A 27,002-nucleotide genomic window follows, 5' to 3' on the forward strand; every position below is an offset into this window, starting at 1 on the left:
TCCGTTTATGATAAACTCTCACTTCTGATGCAGCCAAGAAAAAAAGGATTGGAAACTTTAACATGTGATATTAGCACATGAATGCCAATTCATCCTAAATTGAGTATGCCATTGTTAAATTGGTAGGACCAGAGTATCAGAATAAATTTAGTTACTTAAATGGGAGAGCAAAACTGCAAAGATCTTCCAATGACCGCTTATTCTCATTGCCAGAAGGATAATACAGCACATCTGAACGCAGTAATGGCACTCCTTAGCCAATGCACCCAGACAGATGGCAGACTGATATTGGAAGGGGGAACTATAAACTTAAAAAAAAATTGTGAATGCATTGCGTGGTTTTAACAAAGGAAAAAAACCGCCGAAACACTCAGGCAGCATCTGTAGAGAGAAAAGCCAAGTTCATGTTTCAGGTTGACAACCTTTCATCCGAACTGGCAAAGGTTAGAAACGTTGACTAAGTGAAAGGTTTGGGGGGGGGGGGGGGGGGGGGCGGGGAGAAGAACAAAAAGGGAAGGTCTGCGATAGGATAGAAGGCAGGAGACAGTAAGTGACAAAAGCTTTCATGGTACAAAGCCAAGTAAAGAAACAAAAAGATGGGTCTCTTCTTACGATACATTGGACTATCGGTGCCGCTTCCTACTCGTGCCCTGAACTGGAAAATTACATTGATTTTATTTCCAATCTCCACCCTTCTCACCCCTTCACATGGTCCATCTCCAATTCTTCTCTTCCTTGATTCTCAGTCTATCCCCACAAATGGAGGCAATCAACCAATATTCACAATAAGCCCACAGAGTCCCACTGCTACCTGGACTACACTTCCTCACACTCCACCTCCTGCAAGGACTTTTTTTTTTATAAATTCTTTCATGGGATGTGGGTGTGACTGGCAAGACCAGCATTTGTTGCCCACCCTAACTGCCCTCGACAAATGAGTGGCTTGCTAGGCTATTTCAGAGGACAGTTAAGAATCAACCACATTACCGTGGGTCTGGAGTCTCAGGTAAGGACAGCAGATTTCCTTCCCTAAAAAAAGACATTAGTGCACCAGATGGGTTTTTAACAACAATTGATAGTTTCACGGCTCCATTATGAGACTTGTTTTCACTTCCAGATTTTTATTAATGAAGTTTAAATTCCACCAGCTGTTGTGGTGTGATTTGAACCTGTGTTACCAAGGCACTAATGTGGGCCTCTGGATTACTACTTTAGTGACATAATCACTACGCCATCTCCCCCTCCCATTCCATTCTCCCAGCTTCTCCTTCACTGTAGTATCTGCTCGGACGACGCAACATTCCATACCAGAACTTTAGTATGTCGTCTTGTTCCTCATCCGAGGATTCCACCCCCACCACCCCACTGTGGTTGACCGGCCCTCAACCAGTGTCCACTGTATTCCATGCACATCTGCTCCCAGTCCTTCCCCTCCCTCCCAGAACCATGATAACATCCCCCTTGTCCTTACATTTCCTTCCAACAGCCTCTGTATTTGATGAATCATCCTCCACCATTTCTGCCACCTCCAGCATGATATCACCAAACACATCTTCCACTCCCTTCCCCTTTCAGCATTCCGAAGGACCGTTTCCCTCCACGACACCCTGGTCCACTTCTCAGTCACGCCAACATCTCCCCACACAAGCACAGGAAATGCAGCACCTGCCCTTTTACCTCCTCCCTTCCCACCATCCAGGGCCCCAAATACTCCTTCCAAGTGAAACAGCAATTTATTTGTACTTTTCAATTTAGTATACTGTATTCGTTACTTGCAATATGGTCTCCTCTACATTGGGGAGACTAAACACAGACTGGCTGACCACTTTGCGTTCAGTCCGCAACTGAGACAGAGTTTCCTGTCACTTGTCATTTTAATTCTCCACCTTGCTCCTGCTCTGACCTTTCTGTCCTTGGCCTGCTACAGTGTTGCAATGAAGCTAAATGCAAGCTTGGGGAACAGCACCTCATCTTTCAACTGGGCACTTTACAGCCTTCCGGGCTCAACATTGAGTTCAACAATTTTAAATCATAACCTCTGCCACCATTTTTACCCCCCTTTTCTGGTGTTTTCCCCCCCCCACCACCCGCCCACTGGATTCATGTGTGGACATAGGATGGAGGACAGATCGAGCTGGCTTATGAAGCACCTGCAGGACAACATAACCTGCCAACGCTCTCAATATTTCTCACATGAAGAATAACCACTTGTTCTGCAGTATGGTTCACAGGTCAAGTTACTCCCTTCAGAAGAAGGAAAAGGGAAGCTAACTGGAAAATGTGTGGTCTGAAGCAATAGCTTTCTGTGGTTTCTACAGATCATTTTGTGTCCCAAATCATTTTACAAGTTGTGCAATAACATTTAGATTATTTAAACATAGATGGGCCGAATGGCCTCCTTCTGCACTGTAATGATTGTGATTTCTACATAGAACCAAATTTCAAAATTGTATTATGTGCTGTATGAAATATGCAAATCAAAGTTGACATAAATGGTATTCATCAATGAGTTTCAATGTCTATCATGCCTTGTCCTTGTGACCTTGATTACAGCCTTCAAAATATAGCACTCATCTGGCAGCTCCCAAGAAATAAACCCAAAGTACATTACCCAAAGTAACAATGACTCATTCCATGATCTGACAAGCTCAACTGCTCGAAGGTCTTGCCAACAGATAAAATTATGAAAGGGTATTCCTGTTGTCCTGAAAGACAGACACAGAACATATGAAATGGAGAATATAACAGTTCCTATGACCCACACACTGAAAATTTCAATTCTTATGGTGATACATCACAGATAGCACTACTGCAATAGGTTGTAAAGGCACGAAGACGTCATATTTTCTGCAGATAATTTAAGAATGGATGGTAAGTGTTGATAATATATCCATCTCAACATGCAATCCCATTAAAAATTAGGGAGAGAAATTAAAGCTTGGAGGGAGCACAGGATGTGGTTAATGCTACAACACAGTGGTCCCAATTCTCTGATCCATGCTCCCTGCAATAAGGGCCTCAAGAAATGACTGCTATTTTACAACACTAGGAAGTGGCAGAGAAAACATAGGGTCGGGTTTCTGGGCAAACACTGCTTGGGTACAATACGAGCACAGTGCACCAGAAATGTGTTGCAACTGGGGAAGAGAAATAGTGCCAGGAATTGGTTCTTGCTCTCATCAGCATAATGTAAGATGCACGGAACTGATTAAATATCTTCAGCTCGCAGGAGGCTTGGGTGCACATCAGGCTTTAAAAAGGCATGGAACAGGAAACTTATGTTTTTACAATAATCTGCCCTTCAAACAAACATGTGGAACTTAACTAAATTTCCCAATGATAGAAGTAAACTTATTCATAAAAGGACATCGCAGGGGTTTCAGAATACCGTTTACCATAAAAAGGGGCTTTTAGCAAAAATAGCAGCTATGTTTCTTACAACATAAAATGAATACTGAGCACTATAATGCTACTTTTCTGTTAAATGCATTGAGATACCAAAGTATGTGGAGGGCTGTTGGAACACCAAAATTGTTATCAGGTGCTACTTGTTGGAATAATAAGTAGCTGTTGTCCCTCATATCCCTCCAAACAAGCCATCTCACCAAAACAGGAACCACTATACCAAACAGAGTACTCCGTTGGTGGGCAGAAAGGAGTAACAGATTCTGCAACAATTTTTGAAAAGAAGACACTTTTAAATTAAAAGGCCAAAAATAGAAACCCTTTCTAACAATACTCGTCCGTCCCTTACAACAAATAGCACCTGGAAACGGTAATGCCAGGTCTTTCGGGGCAGTTTCTCCCCAAAACTGCACCCAATGCTGGTGCTGGTATTACATTAAACCTTGGGAAATCACTCCTTCGAGCTTCACCATGAAAACAACTGCAGTTAACTAAACATCTGCAAACTAATACCCCTATTTTGTCTCAGCTACCATAGAATGTCAAATTAATGATTTATACAATCCCTATCTGGCAACACTCAGTACTTCCATCAATGTGAAATGCAAAATAAGACAGCTTTAATTTAGACTATGAGCTATCTGGTCAATTACCCTTCATGCCTTAATTACAGGCAAGATATTTATGCATAACCCAATATATTCTCATTACTTTATAAGCTGAAAAAAAACATCAAAAGTTCACACCACCAAAAGTAAAATTTAAATACAAGCTTCATGAGGAAATCTTCCGAAGAAAGAAAGTGGGTCTAGCTCTGCATGTCACCTTGGCTCAGTTGTTAGCATCATCACCTTGTAGATCAGAATGTTGTAGGTTCAAGTTCCTTAGTGGGACTTGACCAAATAATCTATACTGACAGTCCAGTCCATGACTGTGGAAGTGTTGCACTCTCAGGAGATCCTGTCCTTGAAAAGTCAACATTCAGTCTGGTGCCTTGGTACAATTTGAAGGAAAGCAGGTAGCCCTCTGCATTCTGGCTAACGTTCCTCCCTCAACCCACAACTCTTTAAAAACAAAAATAACTAGTCATTCATCTCATTGCTGTTTGTGGAAGTTTGCCTACATAATAGTTACTACACACCAAAAGTAATTCCGTGTGAAGCAATTTCAGATGCTTTGATGTGATAAAGATGTTGGTTGTATACAACATGAAGCATTTCATTATTACTCTCCACTGCATCCTTTATGTCCAATGGGATAAAACTGGGCAGTACAACTTTTACATAGTTGCATCAGAATTAAAAAGTTAAGTTATGAGCACATTGGACTTGTATTCCCTTGAGTATGGAAGATTGAAGAGAGAACTGATTGAGGCATTTAAATGTTGAAAAGATTCAATAGTATTTAGGAAGAAAATACTACTTCTTCACACAAAGGATATGAGAAATCTGAAAATCTGGGCAATTAGAACTTCCAAGATGGAGATTGATCGACTTTTGTTTGTTAAAGGTTATGAAGCTAAGGCAAGTTGTGTATTCGGGTATAGATCAGCTACGAACTAACTCAATGACAAAGCAGGCTCAAGGGGCTGAATGGTTTACTCCAGTGCCTATGATTATGAATACATATTGTCCACATTGTCACAAAAATGTGCTTTATATCTATTAATGAATTTTAATCCACCAGCTGGAAACCTGAACTGAGTTTAAAAAAAAGATAAAAAGGTGATGCTGTCAGCTAAAGATGGTCACCCCAATGTACTTTCTACATTGCAATGCATTGATTTGGAGACAGCATGTCTGCATGGACCCATCAAGGACAATGACCTGGGAAACCTGAGTGAAGCACCTGTTCCCATTAGCAAGGCATCAAGACCATTACCTGAATATTCAACTGGTAGAGATGAACCACTCAAACCTAATCACTTGAACAATAGGACCCTAGCTGTGAGAAAGGAATTCCTAAACATGGACTAGTTAAGTTACAAGAGGGAATACACACTAGTAACCACCATGCTTGAATCACTGGGTGACCCTCATGTGACACGCCCACCCTTTGTGTGCTCAAGCTGGTGTTCTCTCTGCAGTAGAGACAAGCAGCTAGACACCAACAAGAGAAGACCAGAGTGGAGTCCCTTCTTCCTTTCTCTCTCTCTCCAATCCACCTTGTAAGCTTCAAAACCTGTTTACAGACCATAACCCCCCAGGGATGCCCCTGTTGCAGACAGACTCCCTGAAGGAAATCTGCCTCTCTACCATCTCTAGAACCACCGAATTAGCCGTCCACATCTTCAAATCAGAAGCCTCAGGATCACCACAGGAAAATCACACGACCACCAAATTCAGCCTGAAGCCAGCTGAGTCACCACCCTCCACAGACTGCATACTCCTTTTATTTCTCTAATTTGACCAATCTATCCTTCCCCATCTAACCTGTGTACATGCATGCATGAAAGTCAGAGCAGATATTATTTTACTCAGATCGGTTTAAGCACAATAAAGCTAACCTCTTTCTTTGTTAAACTTGAGGAAATCTGTCCGATTGTTCTTTATGATCACAGTGCATGAACAGTTAAACACTCGGGTGGATTGGCAAGTATCTCCACTTCAAAAGAGGGGGGGAAAAAAAAAAGAGGAGCCCTTTGACACCCCCCTCCCACTCCCCCCCCCTCCTCCTCACCTGATCCTAACAGCATGCAAGTCAAGAAACTCCAGGCTCCAAAACAATTACTGCAATGGGCCTTGCAAGGATGCTGGAAAGCCATGCTGTCCACATTGTTAAAGCCGCAGTCTGTTCTACAGAACTGTAACCTGCTATTCTTCCACCTAACCCAGATGGATGTAATGCAACCATGTGTGCGCCACAGGCTCACTAATATCAAATTACTGAGTAAAGTAAATGCAATGTATTTAACTGGCTGTCAGCAGCATTTAGTAGGCACCATATGGACAAGCACTATTGTTAACCAGACTCTAAAATACCATGCTAACCCAGACCAGTCAAATTTCATTCATATTGATCTAAAAGTGGAACCCATTTTGATACCTCTCTTTCAATAGCAAAATATAGCTTCATGTTTAAATTGTTCTGTGATCTAACACTTTTTGTTTATAAATCTTACTTCTAATATCTCAGATGTTGATGGATTCAGTTTTGCCTGACCCACGAATCTTATGAGCTAGCATGAGAGTCTGAAGATGTTTTGTTAATCAATATGAAACAAGGTGATCATTGTTCTAAAAGCATTGCATCGATTTTTTTTTTGCAAAAAGGCCTCTTTACTTCTCCAGTATTACATGACAAACTCCCTGGAAAAAAGCAATTAGGGGAAATAAAAGTTTAAAAAAAAATGGGCTCACTGTATATTTCCTTCCCTCCACTGAATAGCTCCTGCAGTTGCACAACAAAAAAAAAACAATTTTTAGGTGGCAATTACAGACCTAAACCTGGGTCCATTCTGTATTCTAAGCTTAGAGAGCAGGTATTGTTATTCTCTTCAAATACTTACTTGTCCCAAGTGACGAATGTTGCTCTCTGCGTTGAAATGCCAAGAGCAACCATCTGCTTCATATGCAATCCAGAAACTAGAAGCACAAAAAGACAAAGATTATTTTATCCAGTGCTTGAGCGATGAAAGCGTTTTAGCACAGCAAGCTAAAACTTTGTTGATGTTTTGAACGATGGCTAAACAAAGCAGCTTGGAAGGCCCAAAGTTAGCCCTGGGGCATGAGGCCACAGGGCACCCAGATGGGCATTTTAATCAAAGAAGAAATTCTGGTTGTGAGGGAGGAGAAAGTGGCAACAATGAAACCGCACTTTAAAAATAAATTCTACCATCTTCTGTTGGAGCCTACCCCCACTGATGGAGCAAAGTGTCACTCAACCATGGGCTGAGTGAGTTGCATGCCCAAGGAGCATCAGAAGGTAATGGGGGGGTCTCCCCCTTCACCCAAATGACAGTCCCAGGATTTTGGATAAGGTCCAGGTAGGACTAAATCAGCAGCTGAAAGTCCTGTCTCGCCACCTCCAGGAATTTCAGTCCTTGGATTTTTTGGAGGGAGGGGGGGGGGGGGGGGGGGGGTGAGTAGGGATAACAAAATCACACGGTCTGGGCTACGGAAAACTAAAAAATAAACAGAATCCTGTGAAGTCAAAGTTTACCAATACAGGAAAAAAAAAACCTTGAAACAAGCAATTTTTAAACTTCAACCTAAAGAAGAATAGTTTCAAAAGCAGTTAATAAAACAGAGAGTGTCAGAGGTTTAGGCTCAGCTGCCAATGCGAATAGTCTACCAGTTAGAAAGGAAATGTCCTGAATATGCATTATGTACCAGTGCAGCAACAGGACAATTTTAGCCTTGAAGTTGCAGTGTGGCATTAGTCTAACTCATTCATATGAAGCTCCTTTGTCCACCATTTTCAATGGAGACATTAATCCATTCAAATAGCTGAACAAAGGAATTTCATACAATCCAGTTAACCAGTTGTACGTTATTATGGTGCAATCAAGACTTTTGTTCAAAGTTTGAGATTATATAATTGAAAGGTTAATAAAAAAAACTTAAGATCCTGTTTTGATATTTAAGATATTTTTGAAGTAGTTGCACCTCTCCCTATCTCCAATCTCCGCCAGCCTCACAACCTTCCGAAATATCTGTGCTGCGCTCCTCTAATTCTGGCCTCTTGAACATCCCCAACTTTAACTGCTACAACATTAGTGGCCTTGCCTTCAGCTGCCTAGGCCTCAAGCTCTGGAATACACTCCCGACACCTCTCTGCCTCACTTTCCTCTTTTAAGATACTCCTTAAAACCTACCTCTTTGACCAAGCTTTCGGTCACCTGACCTAACATCGCCCTATGCGGCTCGGTGTCATATTTTGTTTTACAATGCTTCTGTGAAGCACCTTGGATGCTTTATTACGTTAAGGGCACTATATTTTAGTTTAGAGATACAGCACTGAAACAGGCCCTTCGGCCCACCGAGTCTGTGCCGACCATCAACCACCCCTTTATACTAATCCTACACTAATCCCATATTCCTACCACATCCCCACCTGTCCCTATATTTCCCTACCACCTACCTATACTCGGGGCAATTTATAATGGACAATTAACCCATCAACCTGCAAGTCTTTGGCATGTGGGAGGAAACCGGAGCACCCAGAGGAAACCCACGCAGACACAGGGAGAACTTGCAAACTCCACACAGGCAGTACCCAGAATTGAACCCGGGTCGCTGGAGCTGTGAGGCTGCGGTGATAACCACTGCGCCGCCCCACAAGTTGATCAAAAATCACTACAACTTCAGTTTTTCAAACTTTCTTTCACCTCCTGTTTCCAATAGTACTTTTCTCCCCCATAAAAATATATTCTATTAACATTTTATTCCAACACAGCCGAACTGATTCCAGTGTGGAATCAAATAGGCATTTAGTGTAGCGCCATTTCAAAAACCAAATTGTGAATCTTCCAAAAACGTTCAGTATTTTGACTTCTACATACTTTTCAATCTCAAAACAAAATAAAATGGGTTAAAACATGCAAGCATTCACATTCTGCACATAAGCAGGGCAAGGAGGCACATGTACAAACGGATAAAAAAAGGCAACTTCAGGATGATGTCAGGAAGCACTTCATGCAAACCTGCTACAAGTGACTAATACATCAAAGTGTATTCCAGGTTGGATAGTGAATGGCACAAAGTCTGGACTAGTTCAAGAGACAGATGGTAGGGCACAGCTCGATATGGAAAAACGAGCCTGATGAGTTAAATGGACTCATTCATCTGTGAATTGTTCCACAATATGACATAGGCAACAGCTCTCAGCATTTAGTTGCAGCTTCAAGTTAGGAAACTGTTCTCCAGTTAATCTAAAATGAGAGAGTATTGTGGTAGCTGATTAAAGGGTTGTCAATTCAATTTCAAAGGCAATTTCTTTTTAGAAGGGGAATTTCCCTCCTGTCCTCACAATATGTGCAATTCCAGATTCAAAAATGAGAAAAAGAAAAATTTGAAAGTAGAAGCTATATTTTAAGACCGGTTTTAAGCAAACCATCCTGGTTAAGGAAATTAAAAGGAAAATCAAATATATTTCAATAAGCTGCAATGTACTTTAACTGTGAAAGGGAGTCATTGAAATTAGCATTATGCACTTAAGATAATTTAACTTTGAGAGACAGAGCGTACTTTTAGATCCGATTGATTACATACAGGTTTTACATGTTTATGAATCAAACAGCTTTCCACCAACAGCTGGTTACAGTGCTATGGTAATCAGTTTCCATGAACCATAACTAGGGGCTGAATTTTATGAGCGGCCACACATTGCAGCGGCATGCTTTGAAGTCAGCGGCCTTCAGGTGTGGACGCGCCACTGAGCCCCTGCGATATTTTGCACAGGGGCTACATTTAAACGGAGGGGGTGGCTGTTCCATCCCCAGCAACGGCGTCCAGCTTCAGGCCCTTCGGTCTCATCAAGAGTTTCAAAGTGACAAAATGCTTAAAAATGCAGCTATCCATTTATTCACATTTTCAATTCCCTATCCCACATTCCCAATGAATTAAAAAAAAAACGGTCAATTTTTGTTTCATCCCCCCCAAAAAAGTGAGTTTTCACTCATGACCTTTCTTCCCCCCCCACCCCACCCCCGAACTTTATTCCCCTTGACCCTAAACCCCATCCCACCAATCAAAGCAGTTTTCCCCACTCTCTTTCCCCCCCACCCTGCCCTGAAATTTACATTCCTCCCCACTCCGTCCCCATCAGCGTGACGCCTCGGAACGGAGTTCCAAAGGCGCGCGAGTTGTGGCTGGCAGCCGGAATATCAGCGTGGGACGGCCACCAGGACAAGGCAAGTTAATTTGCATTTATTTTACTTCATTTTAATATTTACTCAGAGGCCTCACCGGTAAAATGTGGCGAGGCCTTCTTGGCATCAGGGGTCGCGGCAGGCCTCTCCCAGAACAATTTTCTAGGTCCCCCTACCACAGCCCCCAACACCAGAGGCCTTATAAAATTCAGCCCCGGGGCTCAATGAAGACTGATCCATTTAAAAGGAAACAAAACCACCTGAACCAAAATGGACTTGGACTGTACCATTTAAAATAATACATCAAGCTTTGAGTGCACTCTAAATTTAAACAGTTTCGGATTCTTCTTTGGCCTCCTTGTCTCAAGAGACAATGGGTAAGCGCCTAGAGGTAGTCAGTGGTTTGTGCAGCAGCTCCTGGAGTGACTATAAAGGCCAATTCTAGAGTGACAGACTCTTCCGCAGGCACTGAAGATAAAATTGGTTGTTGGGGCTGATACACAGTCGGCTCTCTCCTTGCGCTTCTGTCTTTTTGCAGCTGCCTGCAACGAATTTGGCCTAACCATCAGCCTCAAGAAAACTATCATGGGGCAGGAAATGCTCCATCCATCAATATTGGTGACCACGCTCTGGAAGTGGTTCAAGAGTTCACCTGCCTAGGCTCAACTATCACCAGTAACCTGGCTCCCGATGCAGAAATCAACAAGCGCATGGGAAAGGCTGCTATGTCCAGACTGGCCAAGAGGGCAAGGGAAAATGGCGCACTGACATGGAACACAAAAGTCCGAGTGTTTCAAGTCTGGGTTCTCAATACCTTGGTCTACAGCAGTGAGGCCTGGACAACATATGTCAGCCAAGATGAACGTCTCAACTCATTCCATCTTCGCTGCCTCCGGAGAATCCTTGGCATCAGGTGGCAGGACCGTATCTCCAAAGCAGAAGTCCTCGAGGCAGCCAACATTCCCAGCTTATACACCCTACTGAGCCAGCGGCGCTTGAGATGGCTTGGCCATGTGAGCCACATGGAAGATGGCAGGATCCCCAAGAACGCACTGTGCAGCGAGCTCGCCACTGGTATCAGACCCACTGGCCATCTATATCTCCGCTTTAAAGTCTACAAATGAGACATGAAGTCCTGTGACATTGACCACAAGTCGTGGGAGTCAGTTGCCAGTGATTGCCAGAGCTGGCAGACAGCCATAAAGGCGGGGCTAAAGAGTGGCGAGTCAAAGAGACTTAGCAGTTGGCAGGAAAAAAAAAAGACAGAAGTTTCAGATTACACAAGGTAAATCCCCAAGTCATTTATTCCATGAAGACTTCAGAGAACTATAGCCAAGTTTTCTCCACATGGCGAGCTCAAGGCCTTACCCAGGCCATCAGGGGTTATTGCCAGAGACAGATGTTTCTCCATAAGAAATAAAGGCAGCACAGTCTGCGCGTAGTCTCTGATTCTTTTACGAAATCATCTGTTCCTCACTTCACTTAAGGGGACAGAAACAGGAAATGACTGAATGGAAAAAAGATTGTGACATTGCTTCACTTTTCTAACTGCAGCATTACATATTATTGTGTGGTTACATTCTCTTATAGGTGCATTTACACTCCAATGAAACTGTTGTACACAATGTTTCATATTGTACCAATGCTAAGTATATGGTATAAATGTGTCCTAAAGAATCAGGCATTGCACATTTTACCTTTACAACTCAACCAATATACACATCAGAACCTCTTGGAAGTAATGTTAACCCTCACTGCAGAGGAAGCTACAAATAATTCCTTTCAGCTTGATCTCACCAATGTGTAACCCATACTAGCGTAGCTATATACTGGAGCTGAACATGGAATCATAGCCAAGGTTCCTCCACATAGTGAGCTTATGAGGGCATCAAGGGTTATTGCCAGAGACAGAAGCTTCTCTCGAGGGAATAAAACACCACGACCTCAGAGCCAGTTTGGTTTGCTATTAGAAGTTTAGAACAGAAAGCAGATTGCTTATTTATCTATTCACACTGTGGTGCATGAAACAGAAAATATTACACACAATATACATAAATCAGGCTTTTTAAAATTTGAGCCGCCAAGAGTTACTTTACTGAAAACGTTCTCCTTACCTTGAACTGCCTCTTTCACCACAGCAACAAATTGCTCAAACATTGCTTCTGGATTCACCTCAACCCAACCAGGTTTGGGATACAACAACTTTATCTGTTTGGAAAAATAAACATCAACAGACAAAGTGAGGAAAGAAGTTTTAAAAAAGGTATTTCTCACAGCTTTGATGACTTTATGATCACAAGCACACAGCAGTGCAAACAATGCAAGAAAAGACTTCACAGAATCAAAGAATAGTTACAGTGCAGAAGGAGGCCATTCAGCCCATTGCGTCTGCACCAGCTCTCCAATGAACAATTCACCTAATGCCATTCCCCTGTCTTCTACCCATAACCCTGCACATCCTTCCTTTTCAGGTAACAGTCCAATTCCCTCTTGAATGCCTCAATTGAACCTGCCTCCACCACACACTCAGGCAGTGCATTCCAGATCCTAATCACTCACTGCAAGAAGTTTTTCCTCATGTCCAGATTGCTTTTTTTTGCCAATCATTTTAAATCTTGCCCTCTAGTTCTCAATCCTTTCATGAATGGGAACAGTTTCTCCCTATTTACTCTGTCCAGACCCCTCAAGATTTTGAATACCTCTAGCAAATCTCCTCTCAACCTTCTCTTCAAGGAAAAGAAATCCCAACTTCTTCAATCCATCCTCATACCTGAAGTTCCTCATCCCGGGAACTATTCTCACGAATCTTTTATATGTACTCTCTCCAATGCCTTCACATCTTTCCTAAAGTGTGGTGCCCAGAACTAGACACAATGCTCCAGCTGAGGCCGAACTAGTGTCGTATTCAAGTTTAACAACCTCCTTGCTCTTCTACTCTAAGCCCCTATTAATAAAGCCCAGGACACACTCTGCTTTATTGACCACTCTCTCAACCTGTCCTGCCACCTTCAATGACTTGTGCACATATACACCCAGGTCCCTCTGCTATATTGTCTCTCCATGTTCTTCCTACTGAAATGAATGACTTCACATTTCTCCGCATTGAACTTCATCTGTCACTTGCTCGCCCATTCCACCAACTTGTCTATGTCCTTTTGAAGTTCTACATTATCCTCCTCACAGTTCACAATTGTTCCAAGTTTTGTATCATCCGCAAATTTTGAAATTGCGCCCTTTAGGTCATTAGCATATCAGAAACAGCAAGGGTGCCAACACGGACCCCTGGGGAACTCTACTACAAACCTACCTCCAACCCGAAAAACATCCATTAAGCACTACTCGGTTTCCTGTCACTCAATGAACAAATTTTGTATCCATGGTGCTACTGTTCCTTTTATTCCATGAGCTATAATTTTGCTCACAAGTCAAAAAATTCCAGCAAGTTAAACATGATTTTCCCTTAACGAATCTGTGCTGGTTTTCCATAATTAACCCAAATTTCTCCATGTGACTATTAATTTGGTCTCAAATTTTCATTTCTAGAAGTTTCCCCACCAAAGTTAAACTGACTGGCCTGTAGTTGCTAGGCTAATCCTTTTTTAAACAACGGTGTAACATTTGCAATTCTCTAGTCCTCTGGTATCACCCGAGTCTAAGGAAGACTGGAAAATTATGGCCAGTGCCTCTGCAATTTCCACGCTCACTTTCCTCAGTATCCTTGGATGCATCTCATCCAGCCCTGGTGCTTTTATCAACTTTAAGTATAGACAGCCTATCTAATACCTCATCAATTTTAAATCCTTCTAGTGTATTAATTACCTTCTTTTTCAGCGTGGCCTGGGTAGCATCTTCTTCCTTAATAAAACCAGATACAAAGTATTCATTTAATACCTTAGCTATTCCCCCTGCCTCCATGCATAAATCCCCCTTTTGGCCCTGCTCCATCTTTTACCACTCTTTTACTATTTATATGCCGATAGAAGACTTTGGGATTCCCTTTTAGGTTAGCTGCCAGACTCTTTCCATACTCTCTCTGCATCTCATTTGCTTTTTCACTTCCCCTCTGAATCTTCTATATTCAGCCTGGTTCTCCATTGTATTATCTACCCAACATCCGTCATAAGCACACTTTTTCTTCTTCATCTCTATCATTATTTCTATTTCTTTTGCCATCCAGAGAGCTTTGGATTTATTTGCCCTACCTTTCCCCTTCAAAGGAATAAACCTGGACTGTGCCTGAACTCTCTTCTTTGAAGGTAGCCAATTGTTCAGCTACTGTTTTTCACCCCAGATCCATTCTTACCCCATTAATGTTGGCTTTCCCCAGTTAATTATTCTTACTCTCGACTTTGCTTTGTCCTTTCCCATAGCCAACCTAAACCTTATGCTGCAATGGTCACTGTTCCCTTAATGTTCTCCTAATATTTGATCCACTTGGCCCACCATTCATCATAAACTATAAAAAAGATAATTTGTAAAAAAAAATCTACTGTTATAAACAAGTTTCAACGAATACATTTATGCAAACCAGCAATTTTCTATTTTGCAGTATTTGACCGCTTAATACCAGTAATTGTTTTAGAATTAAGTAATAATCTATAAGTGCATTCGCAGAAACTGTAATGGTGTTAAAGGCAGCCTGAATCTGGGATCAGGGTTTGGAACAAAAAGGAAGGAGACTACCCAAAAAGCTAGATTCACTTTGTTGCACTTCAGTCAGTTCAGGGTTTGACACACTGAAATTTACACAGCAGAGATTTAACATCTATGCAGACCCAGAACTGCTTCTCACCATCACTAACCTTGTAAGAATGCACTGTATTATTCATGTTCAGCAACGATACAAATATCAAGTGATTAAGGAAAGTCAGCTTGGATTTAAGAAAGAAAAATTGTGTTTGACAAATCTGTTAATTTTCTTGATGTTAACAAGTAGGATGGATAAAGGGGAACTAGTGGGTGTAGTGAATTTGGAGTTTCAAAAAGCATTCGATAAGGTGCCACACAAGGAAATTACTACACAAAATTAGGAATCATGGGATTGAGTGTAATATATTAGCATTGATTCAGGATTACTTCATGGACAGAAAACAGTAGCAATAAATGAGTCGTTTTTGGGTCGGCAGGCTGTAACTAGCCGGGTACCACAGGAATCAGTATTTGGGCCGTACCTATTTACCATCTGGATTAATGACCTAGATGAGGGGACTGAGTGTAACATCTCCAAATTTGATGACGATACAAAAAGTTATGTGGGAAAGTAAGCAGCGAGGAGGACGCAAAGAAGTTGCAGAGGGATATAGATAGGTTGGCTGAGCAGAGAAGAGCCTGGCAGATGTGACAAAGTGTGAAGTTACCCACTTCGATAGGAAAAATAATAAAGGTGAGACACTGGGGAATTGTGTGCACTCAGGGACCAGGGAGTCCTTGTACATAAAATCAAAGTTAACATGCAGGTATAGCAAGCAATTAGGAGAGCAAATGGTATGTTTACTTTTGTTACAAAGGGATAGGAGTACAAGCGTAATGAAGTCTTACAACAATTGTACAGGGTATTGGTGAGGGCACACCTGGAGTACTGTGTACAGTTTTAGTTTCCTTACTTAAGGACGTTGAATGATGGAGCAGGCTCGAAGGGCCAAAGGGCCTACTCTAGCTCCTATTTCTAATGTTCTTATTACAATTCAGTAGCTGCTAAGTGTCACTCTTAACTCAGCTGTAACACTCTAGCTTCCTTGTCAGAAAATAGTAGGTTCCATTCCAGAATCTTGAGCACATAATCCTGACTGACACCCAGTGCAGTACTGGGGGAGTGCTACATTGTTGGATGTACTGTCTTTCGGATGACAGATTAAACGGAGACCCTGGTCTATCCTCTCAGATGGATCCCATGGCACAATTCAAAAATTCCCTGGTATCCTGGCCAATATTTATCACTCAACCAACATCACTAAAAAAAGAGATTATCTGATCAGTATTCCATTGCTATTTATGGAATCTTGCTGTGCAAATTGGTTGCCACGTTTCCTACATTACAATAGTGCCCGCACTTCAAAAATACTTAAGAACAAAGAGAACAAAGAACAAAGAAAATTACAGCACAGGAACAGGCCCTTCGGCCCTCCAAGCCTGCGCCGATCCAGATCCTCTAACTGACTGTTAAGCACTTTGGGATGTCCTGACGTCATGAAAAGTGTAATATAAATGCAAAATGTTCTTTTTTAAAAAACCTATACCAATGCAATAAAAAAAAAAACTATGTTCATCCACTTTCTCAAATCTGATTGCTACTAACCAAGTGACCTTGACTTTATTAAGTGAGAGGCAGCAATTTGTGGAAAAAGTCAGTCAACAATAATCTGTTAGAACACATCTGTGTGCTCACTTAAAGCTCCGAAATCACAGTACCACCCTGCCATATCTATCACTGAAATACCAGCAATTTTCCACCGACTATCCCCTCTGAATACAATACTCCAAATGTGATCTGACCAGGGTCAAACAGTTTTAAAATAACTTCCAGCATTTATGGGTTTTATCCCTTAATATACAGCCCTGCATTCTTCTTGCTATTTTAACAGCTTGGGAACTTTGGAATCGTTTGTTTTTAGTGATCAGCCACCTAATCACCAAGATCTCACAACTACATTTCCAATTAGCACATAATCCACATCAACTTTCCTCTTGGCCAAACCTCCCAACTTTACATTTTCCTTTATTAAACTGCATCTGCCACTTAATCACCCACAGCTTGAGCCAGTCAAGGAGCTTATAAATTTATTAGTATTGATATTCATCATTTACCACTGCTAGTATCATCTGCAAATTTGGACATAATTCCTAATTTATAAAAAATTCTAAAGTCACCCCAACACTGAACCTTGTGGCAGTCCACTAGTTACTGACCGCCAAACTGATGCTTGACCATGTGTTACTCCTCATTCTAGTCTATCAGCCAACCATTTGCCAATCCATTTTAATACACCCCCATCCATAACATGGCTGAACTACCAGTTGATGGTGGTACAGATTGTAAAATATTTCAGTTCACAAACTAATATGTATCTTGGGTTAAATTCTCAGTGGAAGGAACTGTATTGAAAAGATTTATTATCTTTGCTTGCAAGGCAGAATGGCAGCTTTGCTTTTAATTCGCTCTTGGGATGTGGGCATTGCTGGCAAGGCCAGCATTTGTAATTGCCCTCGAGGAGGCAGTGGTGAGCTGCCTTCACAAACCACTGCAGTCCATGTGGTGTAGGTACACCCACAGTGTTGTTAGGAAGGGAGTTCCAGTGTTTGTTCCTTCACTGTCACTGGGACCTGTGATATAGTTCCAAGTCAGGATGGTGTGCGACTTGGAGGGGAACTTGCAGGCATTCCCATGCATCTGCAGCCCTTGTCCTTTCAGGTGGTAGAGATCGCAGGTTTGGAACATGCTATCGAAGGAGCCTTGGTGAGTTGCTGCAGTGCATCTTGTATATGGTGCACACTGCTGCCACTGTGTCACAAAATGCTGGTATACCAAATAAAACTGAGGTAGTGGGGGGGTGGTTGGGGACGGAAATGGTTAAAAAAAATTTTTAGGGCAGGGTACATTCCCTCAAACCCCAAAACATGCTTGTGCCTCAAGTATGCACATCCCCCTCCTTCATTAATACAAGGTATAGTTCCGTAAATTTTCAACTCATTCCCAATTCTCCCCCCACCCACAATAGAACAATGGAATGTGAATATTCAGCATACCTCCTAGCCTTCACATCAGAAGACCTATATTCAGAGGTGATCTTGAGCTTTCAGCTTTTCTGAAGCGATTGATCAGCTTTTGCTAGTTTTCTAGATTGTCATGTCACTGATAATTTTTTAAAAACTTAAATATATTTAAAAGGTTTGAAAATCACAATGCTTAAGAATGTGTCACAGTTTAAGTACAATCTCAGCAAATCACTCGATAACTTTAAAATGACTGCATAATTAGCATGGTATTTCATTCGCACTCAAGTCATAAATTATCCCGGTCATAAAATGTCAACAATTGATAACTATAACCATGCAGTAATACTGCCTTGACCAGATTATCAATCCTGATCTCCTATAGAATTGAACACCAGGTGACTGTTTCAAAATGCCCCTAATCTGGATCCAAGATTCCAAGAACTGCGTTTGTGAATAGGGTTATTATTCTTTTAAACCGACACTCCCACCGGAGTAGGAGTTCAACCTCATTTTGAAACAGGGCCAAAAACTATTTCAATTAGCTTGCAAAACAACAGAGAGTGCTCCAACCAACATGTGAAAGAATTTTGCACTTATTTTATCCATGGAATTTATTATGCAGATGCATCAAGCACCATCAAGTTAAAACCACCTATGATCATGTGAAAGGAATGTTTTTTTAAAAAAACACATCTAGACTTACAGCTAATTATTCAAGACATAACCTTACAATGCATCACTCAATTCCAGTTCTTAGGGATAACTAAAACAAAGGACTTAAAATATGTATTAATGTAACTTTCAAAATTCTCATTTGTCAAGACTTTTTATTGTTTAATTCCCTAATTTAACTAAATTTTTCTCTTTCCCACCTCTCCAAACTGGTATCTGGACTGCAACAAAACAGTAAGCTCATTACTTCCTTTAAGGCAAGGTGTGGCTTTGGAAGGGAGTGGGCTGAATGACAATATTAACTCTTCATCACCAACTAATGCCAAATTAAGCAATATAATAAACTTAGTTGTTCAAGGGGCCAAAAGGCATTGAAACTTTACACAATACCACGTCAGTTTAGCTCCATGATAGCACTCTTGTAATGGAGGTCATAGATTCAAGACTCACTCCAGGACTTGTACACATCAAAGCTGAAACTTTAGTGCAGTACCAAGAGTGTGCTGCATTGTTGGAACTTGCCTTTTGTTAAAATGAGGCTGCCTGTTTAGGTGGACGTAAAAGATCCAATGACAATATTGAAAGAACAAGCTTTGGATCAGAAATTGGCTAGCTGAAAGAAGACAGAGGGTGGTGGTTGATGGCAAATGTTCATCCTGGAGTTTAGTTACTAGCGGTGTACCGCAAGGATCTGTTTTGGGGCCACTGCTGTTTGTCATTTTTATAAATGACCTGGAAGAGGATGTAGAAGGGTGGGTTAGTAAATTTGCGGATGACACGAAGGTCGGTGGAGTTGTGGATAGTGCCGAAGGATGTTGTAGGGTACAGCGGGACATAGATAGGCTGCAGAGCTGGGCTGAGAGATGGCAAATGGAGTTTAATGCGGAAAAGTGTGAGGTGATTCACTTTGGAAGGAGTAACAGGAATGCAGAGTACTGGGCTAATGGGAAGATTCTTGGTAGTGTCGATGAACAGAGAGATCTTGGTGTCCAGGTACATAAATCCCTGAAGGTTGCTAACCAGGTTAATAGGGCTGTTAAGAAGGCATATGGTGTGTTAGCTTTTATTAGTAGGGGGATCGAGTTTCGGAGCCACGAGGTCATGCTGCAGCTGTACAAAACTCTGGAGAGACCGCACCTGGAGTATTGCGTGCAGTTCTGGTCACCGCATTATAGGAAGGATGTGGAAGCTTTGGAAAAGGTGCAGAGGAGATTTACTAGGATGTTGCCTGGTCTGGAGGGAAGGTCTTACGAGGAAAGGCTGAGGGACTTGAGGTTGTTTTCGTTGGAGAGAAGGAGGAGGAGAGGTGACTTAATAGAGACATACAAGATAATCAGAGGGTTAGATAGGGTGGATAGTGAGAGTCTTTTTCCTCGGATGGTGATGGCAAACACGAGGGGACATAGCTTTAAGTTGAGTGGTGATAGATATAGGACAGATGTCAGAGGTAGTTTCTTTACTCAGAGAGTAGTAGGGGCGTGGAACGCCCTGCCTGCAGCAGTAGTAGACTCGCCAACTTTAAGGGCATTTAAGTGGTCATTGGATAGACATATGGATGAAAATGGAATAGTGTAGGTCAGATGGTTTCACAGGTCGGCGCAACATCGAGGGCCGAAGGGCCTGTACTGCACTGTAATGTTCTAATTCTAAAACAAATTGGGGAGCTCACTCGCCTGGCGTCCTGGCCAACAGTCATTCCGCAATCAATTCCACCAAAATAGAGAAACTCAAGAATCTTATTTGTTGTTTGTGAAGCATTGGCATTCACCAATTCTAACAATAGTGACTAACATTTTAAATCTAATTCACTGGCTATGAAATGCTTAGGGATATCCTGAAGATTTAAAATATGCTATACATATGAGAGTTCTTTATTAACATTTGAGGTGTTGATGTCCTGTAAACTAGTTAAGAGTGTTTAGGCTGAGATCTTCAAACATAAATATACGGTTATAAAAGCAAAATACTGCAGATGCAGGAAATCTGAAATAAAAACAAAAAATGCTGGACATACTCAGCAGGTCTGGCAGCATCTGTGGAGAGAGAAGCAGAGCTAACGTTTCAGGTCAGTGACCTTTCATCACAACTGGCAAAGGTTAGAAATCTAATAGGTTTCAAGTAAATAAAACGGGGGTGGGCCAAAAGAGAACAAATGGGAAGGTGTTGATAGGACAGAGGGTCACGGAATAACTGACCAGAAGGTCGTGGAGCAAAGGCAAAGGGTGCATTAATGGTGTGGTGAAAGACAGTGTTAATGCAGAGAGGGTGCTAAATGATGAAATAATGAACAGCCCTGGCCAAAAGAACAAACATGAAAAAAAGTGGGCAGGCACATGGTAAAAAAAATAATGAAACACTAAAATAAGAAAAAAAACTAAAAATAAAAAAGGTGGGTGGGGGGGGGGGGGGGGGAAAGAGAGAAAAAAAAAGGGGTCAGTCATGCTCTGAAATGATTGAACTCAAAGTTCAGTCCGGTAGGCTGTAGCCTACCTAATCAGTAAATGAGATGCTGTTCGTCGAGCTTGCGTTGATGTTCACTGGAACGCTACAGCAATCCCAGGTTAGAGATGTGGGCATGAGAGCAGGGGGGTGTGTTGAAATGGCAAGCGACAGGAAGCTCATAGAGTCATACTTACGGACTGAGCAAAGGTGTTCTGCAAAGCAGTCACCCAATCTGCGTTTGGTCTCCCCAATGTAGAGGAGACCACATTGTGAGCAACGAATACAGTATACTAAATTGAAAGTAGTACATGTAAATCGCTGCTTCACCTGAAAGGAGTGTTTGGGGCCTTGGATAGTGAGGAGAGAGGAGGCAAATGGGCGGGTATTACACCTCCGGCGATTGCATGGGAAGGGGACGAGGTGTTGGGAGTAATGGAGGAGTGGACCAGGATGTCGCGGAGGGAACGATCCTTTCGGAATGCTGACAGGGGAGGGGAAGATGCATTTGGGAATGGCATCACGCTGGACATGGCAGAAATGGTAGACGATGATCCTTTGGATGTGGAGGCTGGTGGGTGGAAAGTGAGGACAAATATATAATTGCTTTTTAAAAAACAAGAATTTCTGTTCGAAATAGGAGCAACTCAAAATCCTGCAACAGATACACCAGACTGCAGCACACCATTTCCAATGGAGTCCCAAGTACGTGATTTACACAGGGGAGTGTGAAGGAACATGGCAGCCTCCAACATTGCTGCTCCAAACAGTCTTTTAATATTGAGAAAGATCACATTTATGGACATGGATAAAGCCTTGATCTTTTTTCTTCAGAGGTACTTCAGACTTCAAGCAGACATCTCCTTGAAGCCTGCTGTGAGCCAATGCATTAACCTTATAGTGTACACTCAATAGTGTTGCAATCTAGTTTTGTTCCAGACAATGATGCCTATATGGCCTAGCTGTATCTACATGTTCTGGAAATTAGTTCAGCAAGGACTTTTTTTTTTAATTATTCATTCACAGGAAATGGGCATTGCTGGCAAGGTAACCATTTACTGCCATCCCTAATTGCCCTTGAGAAGGTGGTGGCACACCAGTTGGGAGGAAGTTGCCCTGGGAGTCCTCAATATTGACGCTAGACCCCATGAAGTCTCATGGCATCAGATCAAACATGGACAAGGAAATCTCCTGATTACCACCTACTGCCCATTGTAAAATTGCCCCTAGTGTAGGTAGGTGGTAGGGAAATATAGTGACAGGTGGGGATGTGGTAGGAATATGGAATTAGTGTAGGATTAGTATAAATGGGTGGTTGATGGTCGGCACAGACTCGGTGGGCCGAAGGGCCTGTTTCAGTGCTGTATCTCTAAACTAAACTAAACTCAGCTGATGAGTCAGTACTCCTCCATGTTGATCACCACTCAGAGGAAGCACTGAGGATGGCAAGGGTACAGAATATACTCTGAGTGGGGGACTTCAATGTCCATCACCAAGAGTGGCTCAGTAGCAGCACTATTGGCCAAGTCCTAAAGGACAAAGCTGCTAGACTGGCAGGTGGCGAGGGAGCCAACAAGAGGGAAAAACCTACTTGACCTCATCCTCACCAATCTGTCACAGATGCATCTGTCCATAACCGTATTGGTAGGAGTGACCAATACTTGTGGAGACCAAGTTCCATCTTCACATTGAGGATACCCTTCATCGTGTTGTGTGGCACTACCACTGTGCTAAATGGGACAGATCTTGAACAAATCCAGCAGCTCAAAACTGGGCATCCATGAGGCGCTGTGGGCCATCAGCAGCAGAAATATATTCAACCACAATCTGTAACCTCATGGCCCAGCATATCCCCCACTCTACCATTACCATTAAGTTGGTTCAATAAACAGTGTTGGAAGGCATGCCAGGAGCAGCACCAGGCATACCAAAAAAAAAAAAAAGGGGTGTCAACCTGGTGAAGCTACAACATAGGACTATCTGCATGCCAAACAGCGGAAGCAGCATGTGATAAACAGAGCTAAGTGATCCCAAAACCAACTGATCAGATCCAAGCTCTGCAGTCCTACCACATCCAGTCATGAATACTGGTGGACAAGTGAACAACTAACAGGAGGAGGAGGCCCCACAAATATCCCCATCCTCAATGATAAGGGAACCCAGCACATCAGTGCACAAGACAAGGCTGAAGCATTTGCAACCATCCTCAGCCAGAAGTGCTGAATGGATGATCCATCTCGGCCTCCTCCTCAGGTCCCCCGCATCACAGATGTCTTCAGCCAATCCGATTCATTCCACGTGACATCAAGAAACGGCTGCAGGCACTGGATACTGCAAAGGCTATGGGCCCTGACAATATTCCAGCAATAGTACCAAAGACTTGTGCTCCAGAACTGGCCACTCCCCTAGCCAAGCTGTTGCAGTGCAGCTACAACATTGGTATCTAGCCAACAATGTGAAAGATTGACCAGGTATGTCCTGTTCACAAAAAGCAGGACAAATCCAACCCGGCCAATTACTGCCCTATCAGACTACTGTCAATCAGTAAAGTGATGGTCATCAACAGTGCTATCAAGCGGCATTTACTCAGCAATAACCTGCTCACTGATGCTCAGTTCATCAGAGTAGTGTCCTAGACCCAACCATCTTCAGCTGCTTCATCAATGACCTTCCCACCATCATAAGGTCAGAAGTGGGGACGTTCACTGATGATTGCACAATGTTCAGCACCATTTGTGATTCCTCAGACACTGAAGCAGCCCATGTCCATAGGCAACAAGACCTGGCCAGTTATCAGGCCAAGCCTGAATGTTGTCAAGTCACATGCGCACCACACAAGTACCAGGCAATGACCATCTCCAACAAGACGGGATCTAATTATCTCTCCTCTATGTTCAATGGCATATCGATCACTGAACCCCCACTATCAATATCCAGGGAGACGGGGTTGGGGGGTGGTAAAATTGAATAGAAACTGAACTGGACCAGCCACAAATATTGTGACAAGAGGAGGTTAGAGGCTGGGAATTCTGCAGCGAGTAACTCACCTCCTGACTCCCCAAAGCCTGCCCACCATCTACAAGGCACATATCAGGAGTGTGATGGAATACTCTCCACTTGCCTGGATGAATACAGTTCCAACAATATTCGAGAAGTTTAACACCATCCAGGCAAAGCAGCCCGCTTGATTGGCATCCCATCCACCACCTTCAACATGCACACCCTTCACCACCAATGCACAGTGGCAGCAGTGTGTACCACCTACAAGATGCACTGCAGCAACTCACCAAGGCTCCTTAGACAGCACCTTCCAAACCCACAATGTCAACCACCTAGAAGGACAAAGGCAGCAGATGCACCATCACCTGCAAATTCCCCTCCAAGCCACACACCATCCTGACTTGGAAATATATCACTATTCCAAAATCCTGGAACTCCCTTCCTAATAGCACCGTGTGCACCTACACCACATGGATTGCAGCCGTTCAACGTGGTGGCTCACCAGCACCTTCTCAAGGGCAGTTAGGGACAAGCAATAAATGCTAGAATAGCCAGCAAAGCCCACATCCCATGAAAGAATTTAAAAAAAACCTTCACAATCTCACAATATCACTAAGTGCTTTACAACCAAAGCTAGAAGTTGTGAATGATGTAATAAGGTCAAAGAGGGTTCAGTACTCCCTTACTAGACAAAAACAAGGAGTAAACTACTGATACAAACAGAGGAGAAAAAAACAGAAGTTCCTTTGTCTTTTCTATCATGCACTTTATTCCATCATAATACTTGATCACAGCTGATCACATTCAGCACAGAAACAGCAAGAGGGAAAGGAAAACAAAACGTGATTCACTATCCGAAATGCTTTGTGACTTTCAGCGACATTATAAGGCAGTGTAAAAAGGCAAGTTTTTCTTTCTTGTTCAAATTTTAGTCTTAATAAAATTGAATTGATTTTAAATTAGTCGACAAAAATAATTACAGAACTAATTTTCCTCATCTTAGTTGAGGAAATCTACATTATCCTGGAAGACACAAACCTTTCTCCACAGCAAGCTGCCTGGTCAAAACCTTTTGTCCTACCAACACCTAATGCAAAGACCTGAGAGTTCCTTCACCAAGATCCAGGCCAAGGCAGCTGTTAATACCATTACTCCAGCTTCCTGTTCATCCACCCCGACTTCTGACCTCTCCCCAGTCCCGCATTCACTTCAGCTCTGATTCAGTCATTCTGTGTTCTTCCTCATTTCCCATCACACTTTCTTTTTGACCATTTCCTCCAGAACACCCAGCTTGTGCATCCTTGATTCCCACCCCAACTCTCCAACCTGCCTTTCCTCACTAAGGTTATGTAAACTCTACAGCACAGAAACAGGCCATTCGGCCCAAATGTTCTCAAACTTATCATCTCCTAGTTGTGTCTTGGAACTTCCTGTTCAAATCCCTCCAGTCAGATTTCCAACCTCCACCAAGATCCAGGCCAAGGCAGCTGTTACTACCATTACTCCAGCTTCCTGTTCACCCACCCCGACTTCTGACCTCTCCCCAGTCCCGCATTCACAAAAGATGTCCTTGCTGACTGTAGCTGTAGTGGGTTATCTTTGCTTGTCCTCTGCAGCCTCTGATATAGCAGGCTATGCCACTGTCCTTACATGGTTCCACTCCAAAAGTAAGGAGTGCATCTCCACTAATGCCTTCCCTTCAAGCTCCCCTCCACCCAACACACCCCTTCCCTCCTAAGACCAGCATCTAACAAATCCATTCATGGCCCCCTCCCTCATTTGCCTGTTTCCTTTTGATGACATTACAACAAGCATGGGGTCAGCTTCTAAATGTATGCTGATCACTCGCAGCCTACCTTTCTAGAGCCATCAAACTGCCTGTCCAATACACCATCAAGCCAAAACTTCTTCCAACTTATCAAGGAAACCAAAGCTGTTGTTTTGGGCTTTGCCATAAACTCTGCTCCTTTGCCACTGAATACATCCCCCTCCTTGACCATCCGCTGAGGATGAAACAGACTGTGACAAACTCAGAGCTTCGAAACCTACATCTTTTCTACTGTCAATACTCCTGCCAAATGCAGGGCATTGTTCGTACCTACTTTGTCTCTTATGCTGCTGAAACCCATGCTTTTTCCATCTCTGGATTCAATTATGCCTATGCTCTCAGTCTCTGGGTCCCTTTTTCTCCTGACTTGTATCCCTCTATTCCTTTGAGTAGCATTGTCTCATCCTACATTATATTTGAAATCATTTTTTGTTTCAAAGCTGAAAACTTAAATGCCAGGTAGGGAAACTGAACATCTCAGAATATGCTAATACTCTTCATTGCATTTCTTGATCGTCAAGGCAGCTCCACGATAACATGTCTGACTACAGGAGTGTAAAAGTCAATTCAACCCTCTGTGGACAAATTGATGATGAACCAGGGAAAACTGCAGCAACCCACAGCACTATTAATATCTAACCAGCCAACATGAAACCTGGAGGAGGCAGATCACTGGGGCCAGGATTCCTGCCATTCTGCTCCAGATAACCTTCTAAGGAAATATCCCAATGGGTAGTAAGGTCCCAGCTGGACAAGCAGCAGGAAGCTTACTGATAGTCTGTACCGGTAAATGTAATGGTTTTAGCAGGTTAAACACAGCAGCATCCTTGAAGCCACTTCGTAATTTGAAACTTGTGCCCAAGCTCTCAAATTGGGTGAGTGGATGTGTCCTTAAAGAGTGAGAATGCATACTCTAATTGAGAAAATACAAACGACACTCTTCAAAAAGTACTTCAATGCTCTGAAGCGCTTTGGAATATGAACTCATTAAAGAAACTTGCATTTATTTGGTGTCTTTCATGACCTCCGGTGTCCCAAAACATTTTACAGTCAGTGAGTCGCTTTAAAATGTAGTCACTGTTAGACTAGGAAACCTGGCAGCCAATTTGTGCACAATAGGAGTCAACAAACAGC

At 42.6% G+C, this 27,002-nt stretch overlaps 1 protein-coding gene across 5 annotated transcripts in view; it reads right to left on the reverse strand.

Annotated features, from left to right (window-relative positions):
* Positions 1-27,002, reverse strand: part of gk5 (glycerol kinase 5) — a 91,578-nt gene that overhangs the window by 61,281 nt on the left and 3,295 nt on the right. For 4 of the 5 annotated variants that reach the window (XM_068042575.1, XM_068042577.1, XM_068042578.1 and 1 more), the window contains exons 3-6: positions 14,036-14,071; positions 12,331-12,424; positions 6,914-6,989; positions 2,612-2,705 (exon numbers count right to left, since the gene is read on the reverse strand). In XM_068042575.1, the coding sequence (XP_067898676.1) occupies positions 2,612-2,705; positions 6,914-6,989; positions 12,331-12,424; positions 14,036-14,071 (300 nt within the window). The remainder of the gene's footprint in view (positions 1-2,611; positions 2,706-6,913; positions 6,990-12,330; positions 12,425-14,035; positions 14,072-27,002) is intronic. The other variant, XM_068042576.1, reaches the window with a different exon arrangement.

Source organism: Heterodontus francisci, chromosome 11, assembly GCF_036365525.1.
Source record: "Heterodontus francisci isolate sHetFra1 chromosome 11, sHetFra1.hap1, whole genome shotgun sequence".
NCBI classification, from domain to species: Eukaryota; Metazoa; Chordata; class Chondrichthyes; order Heterodontiformes; family Heterodontidae; genus Heterodontus; species Heterodontus francisci.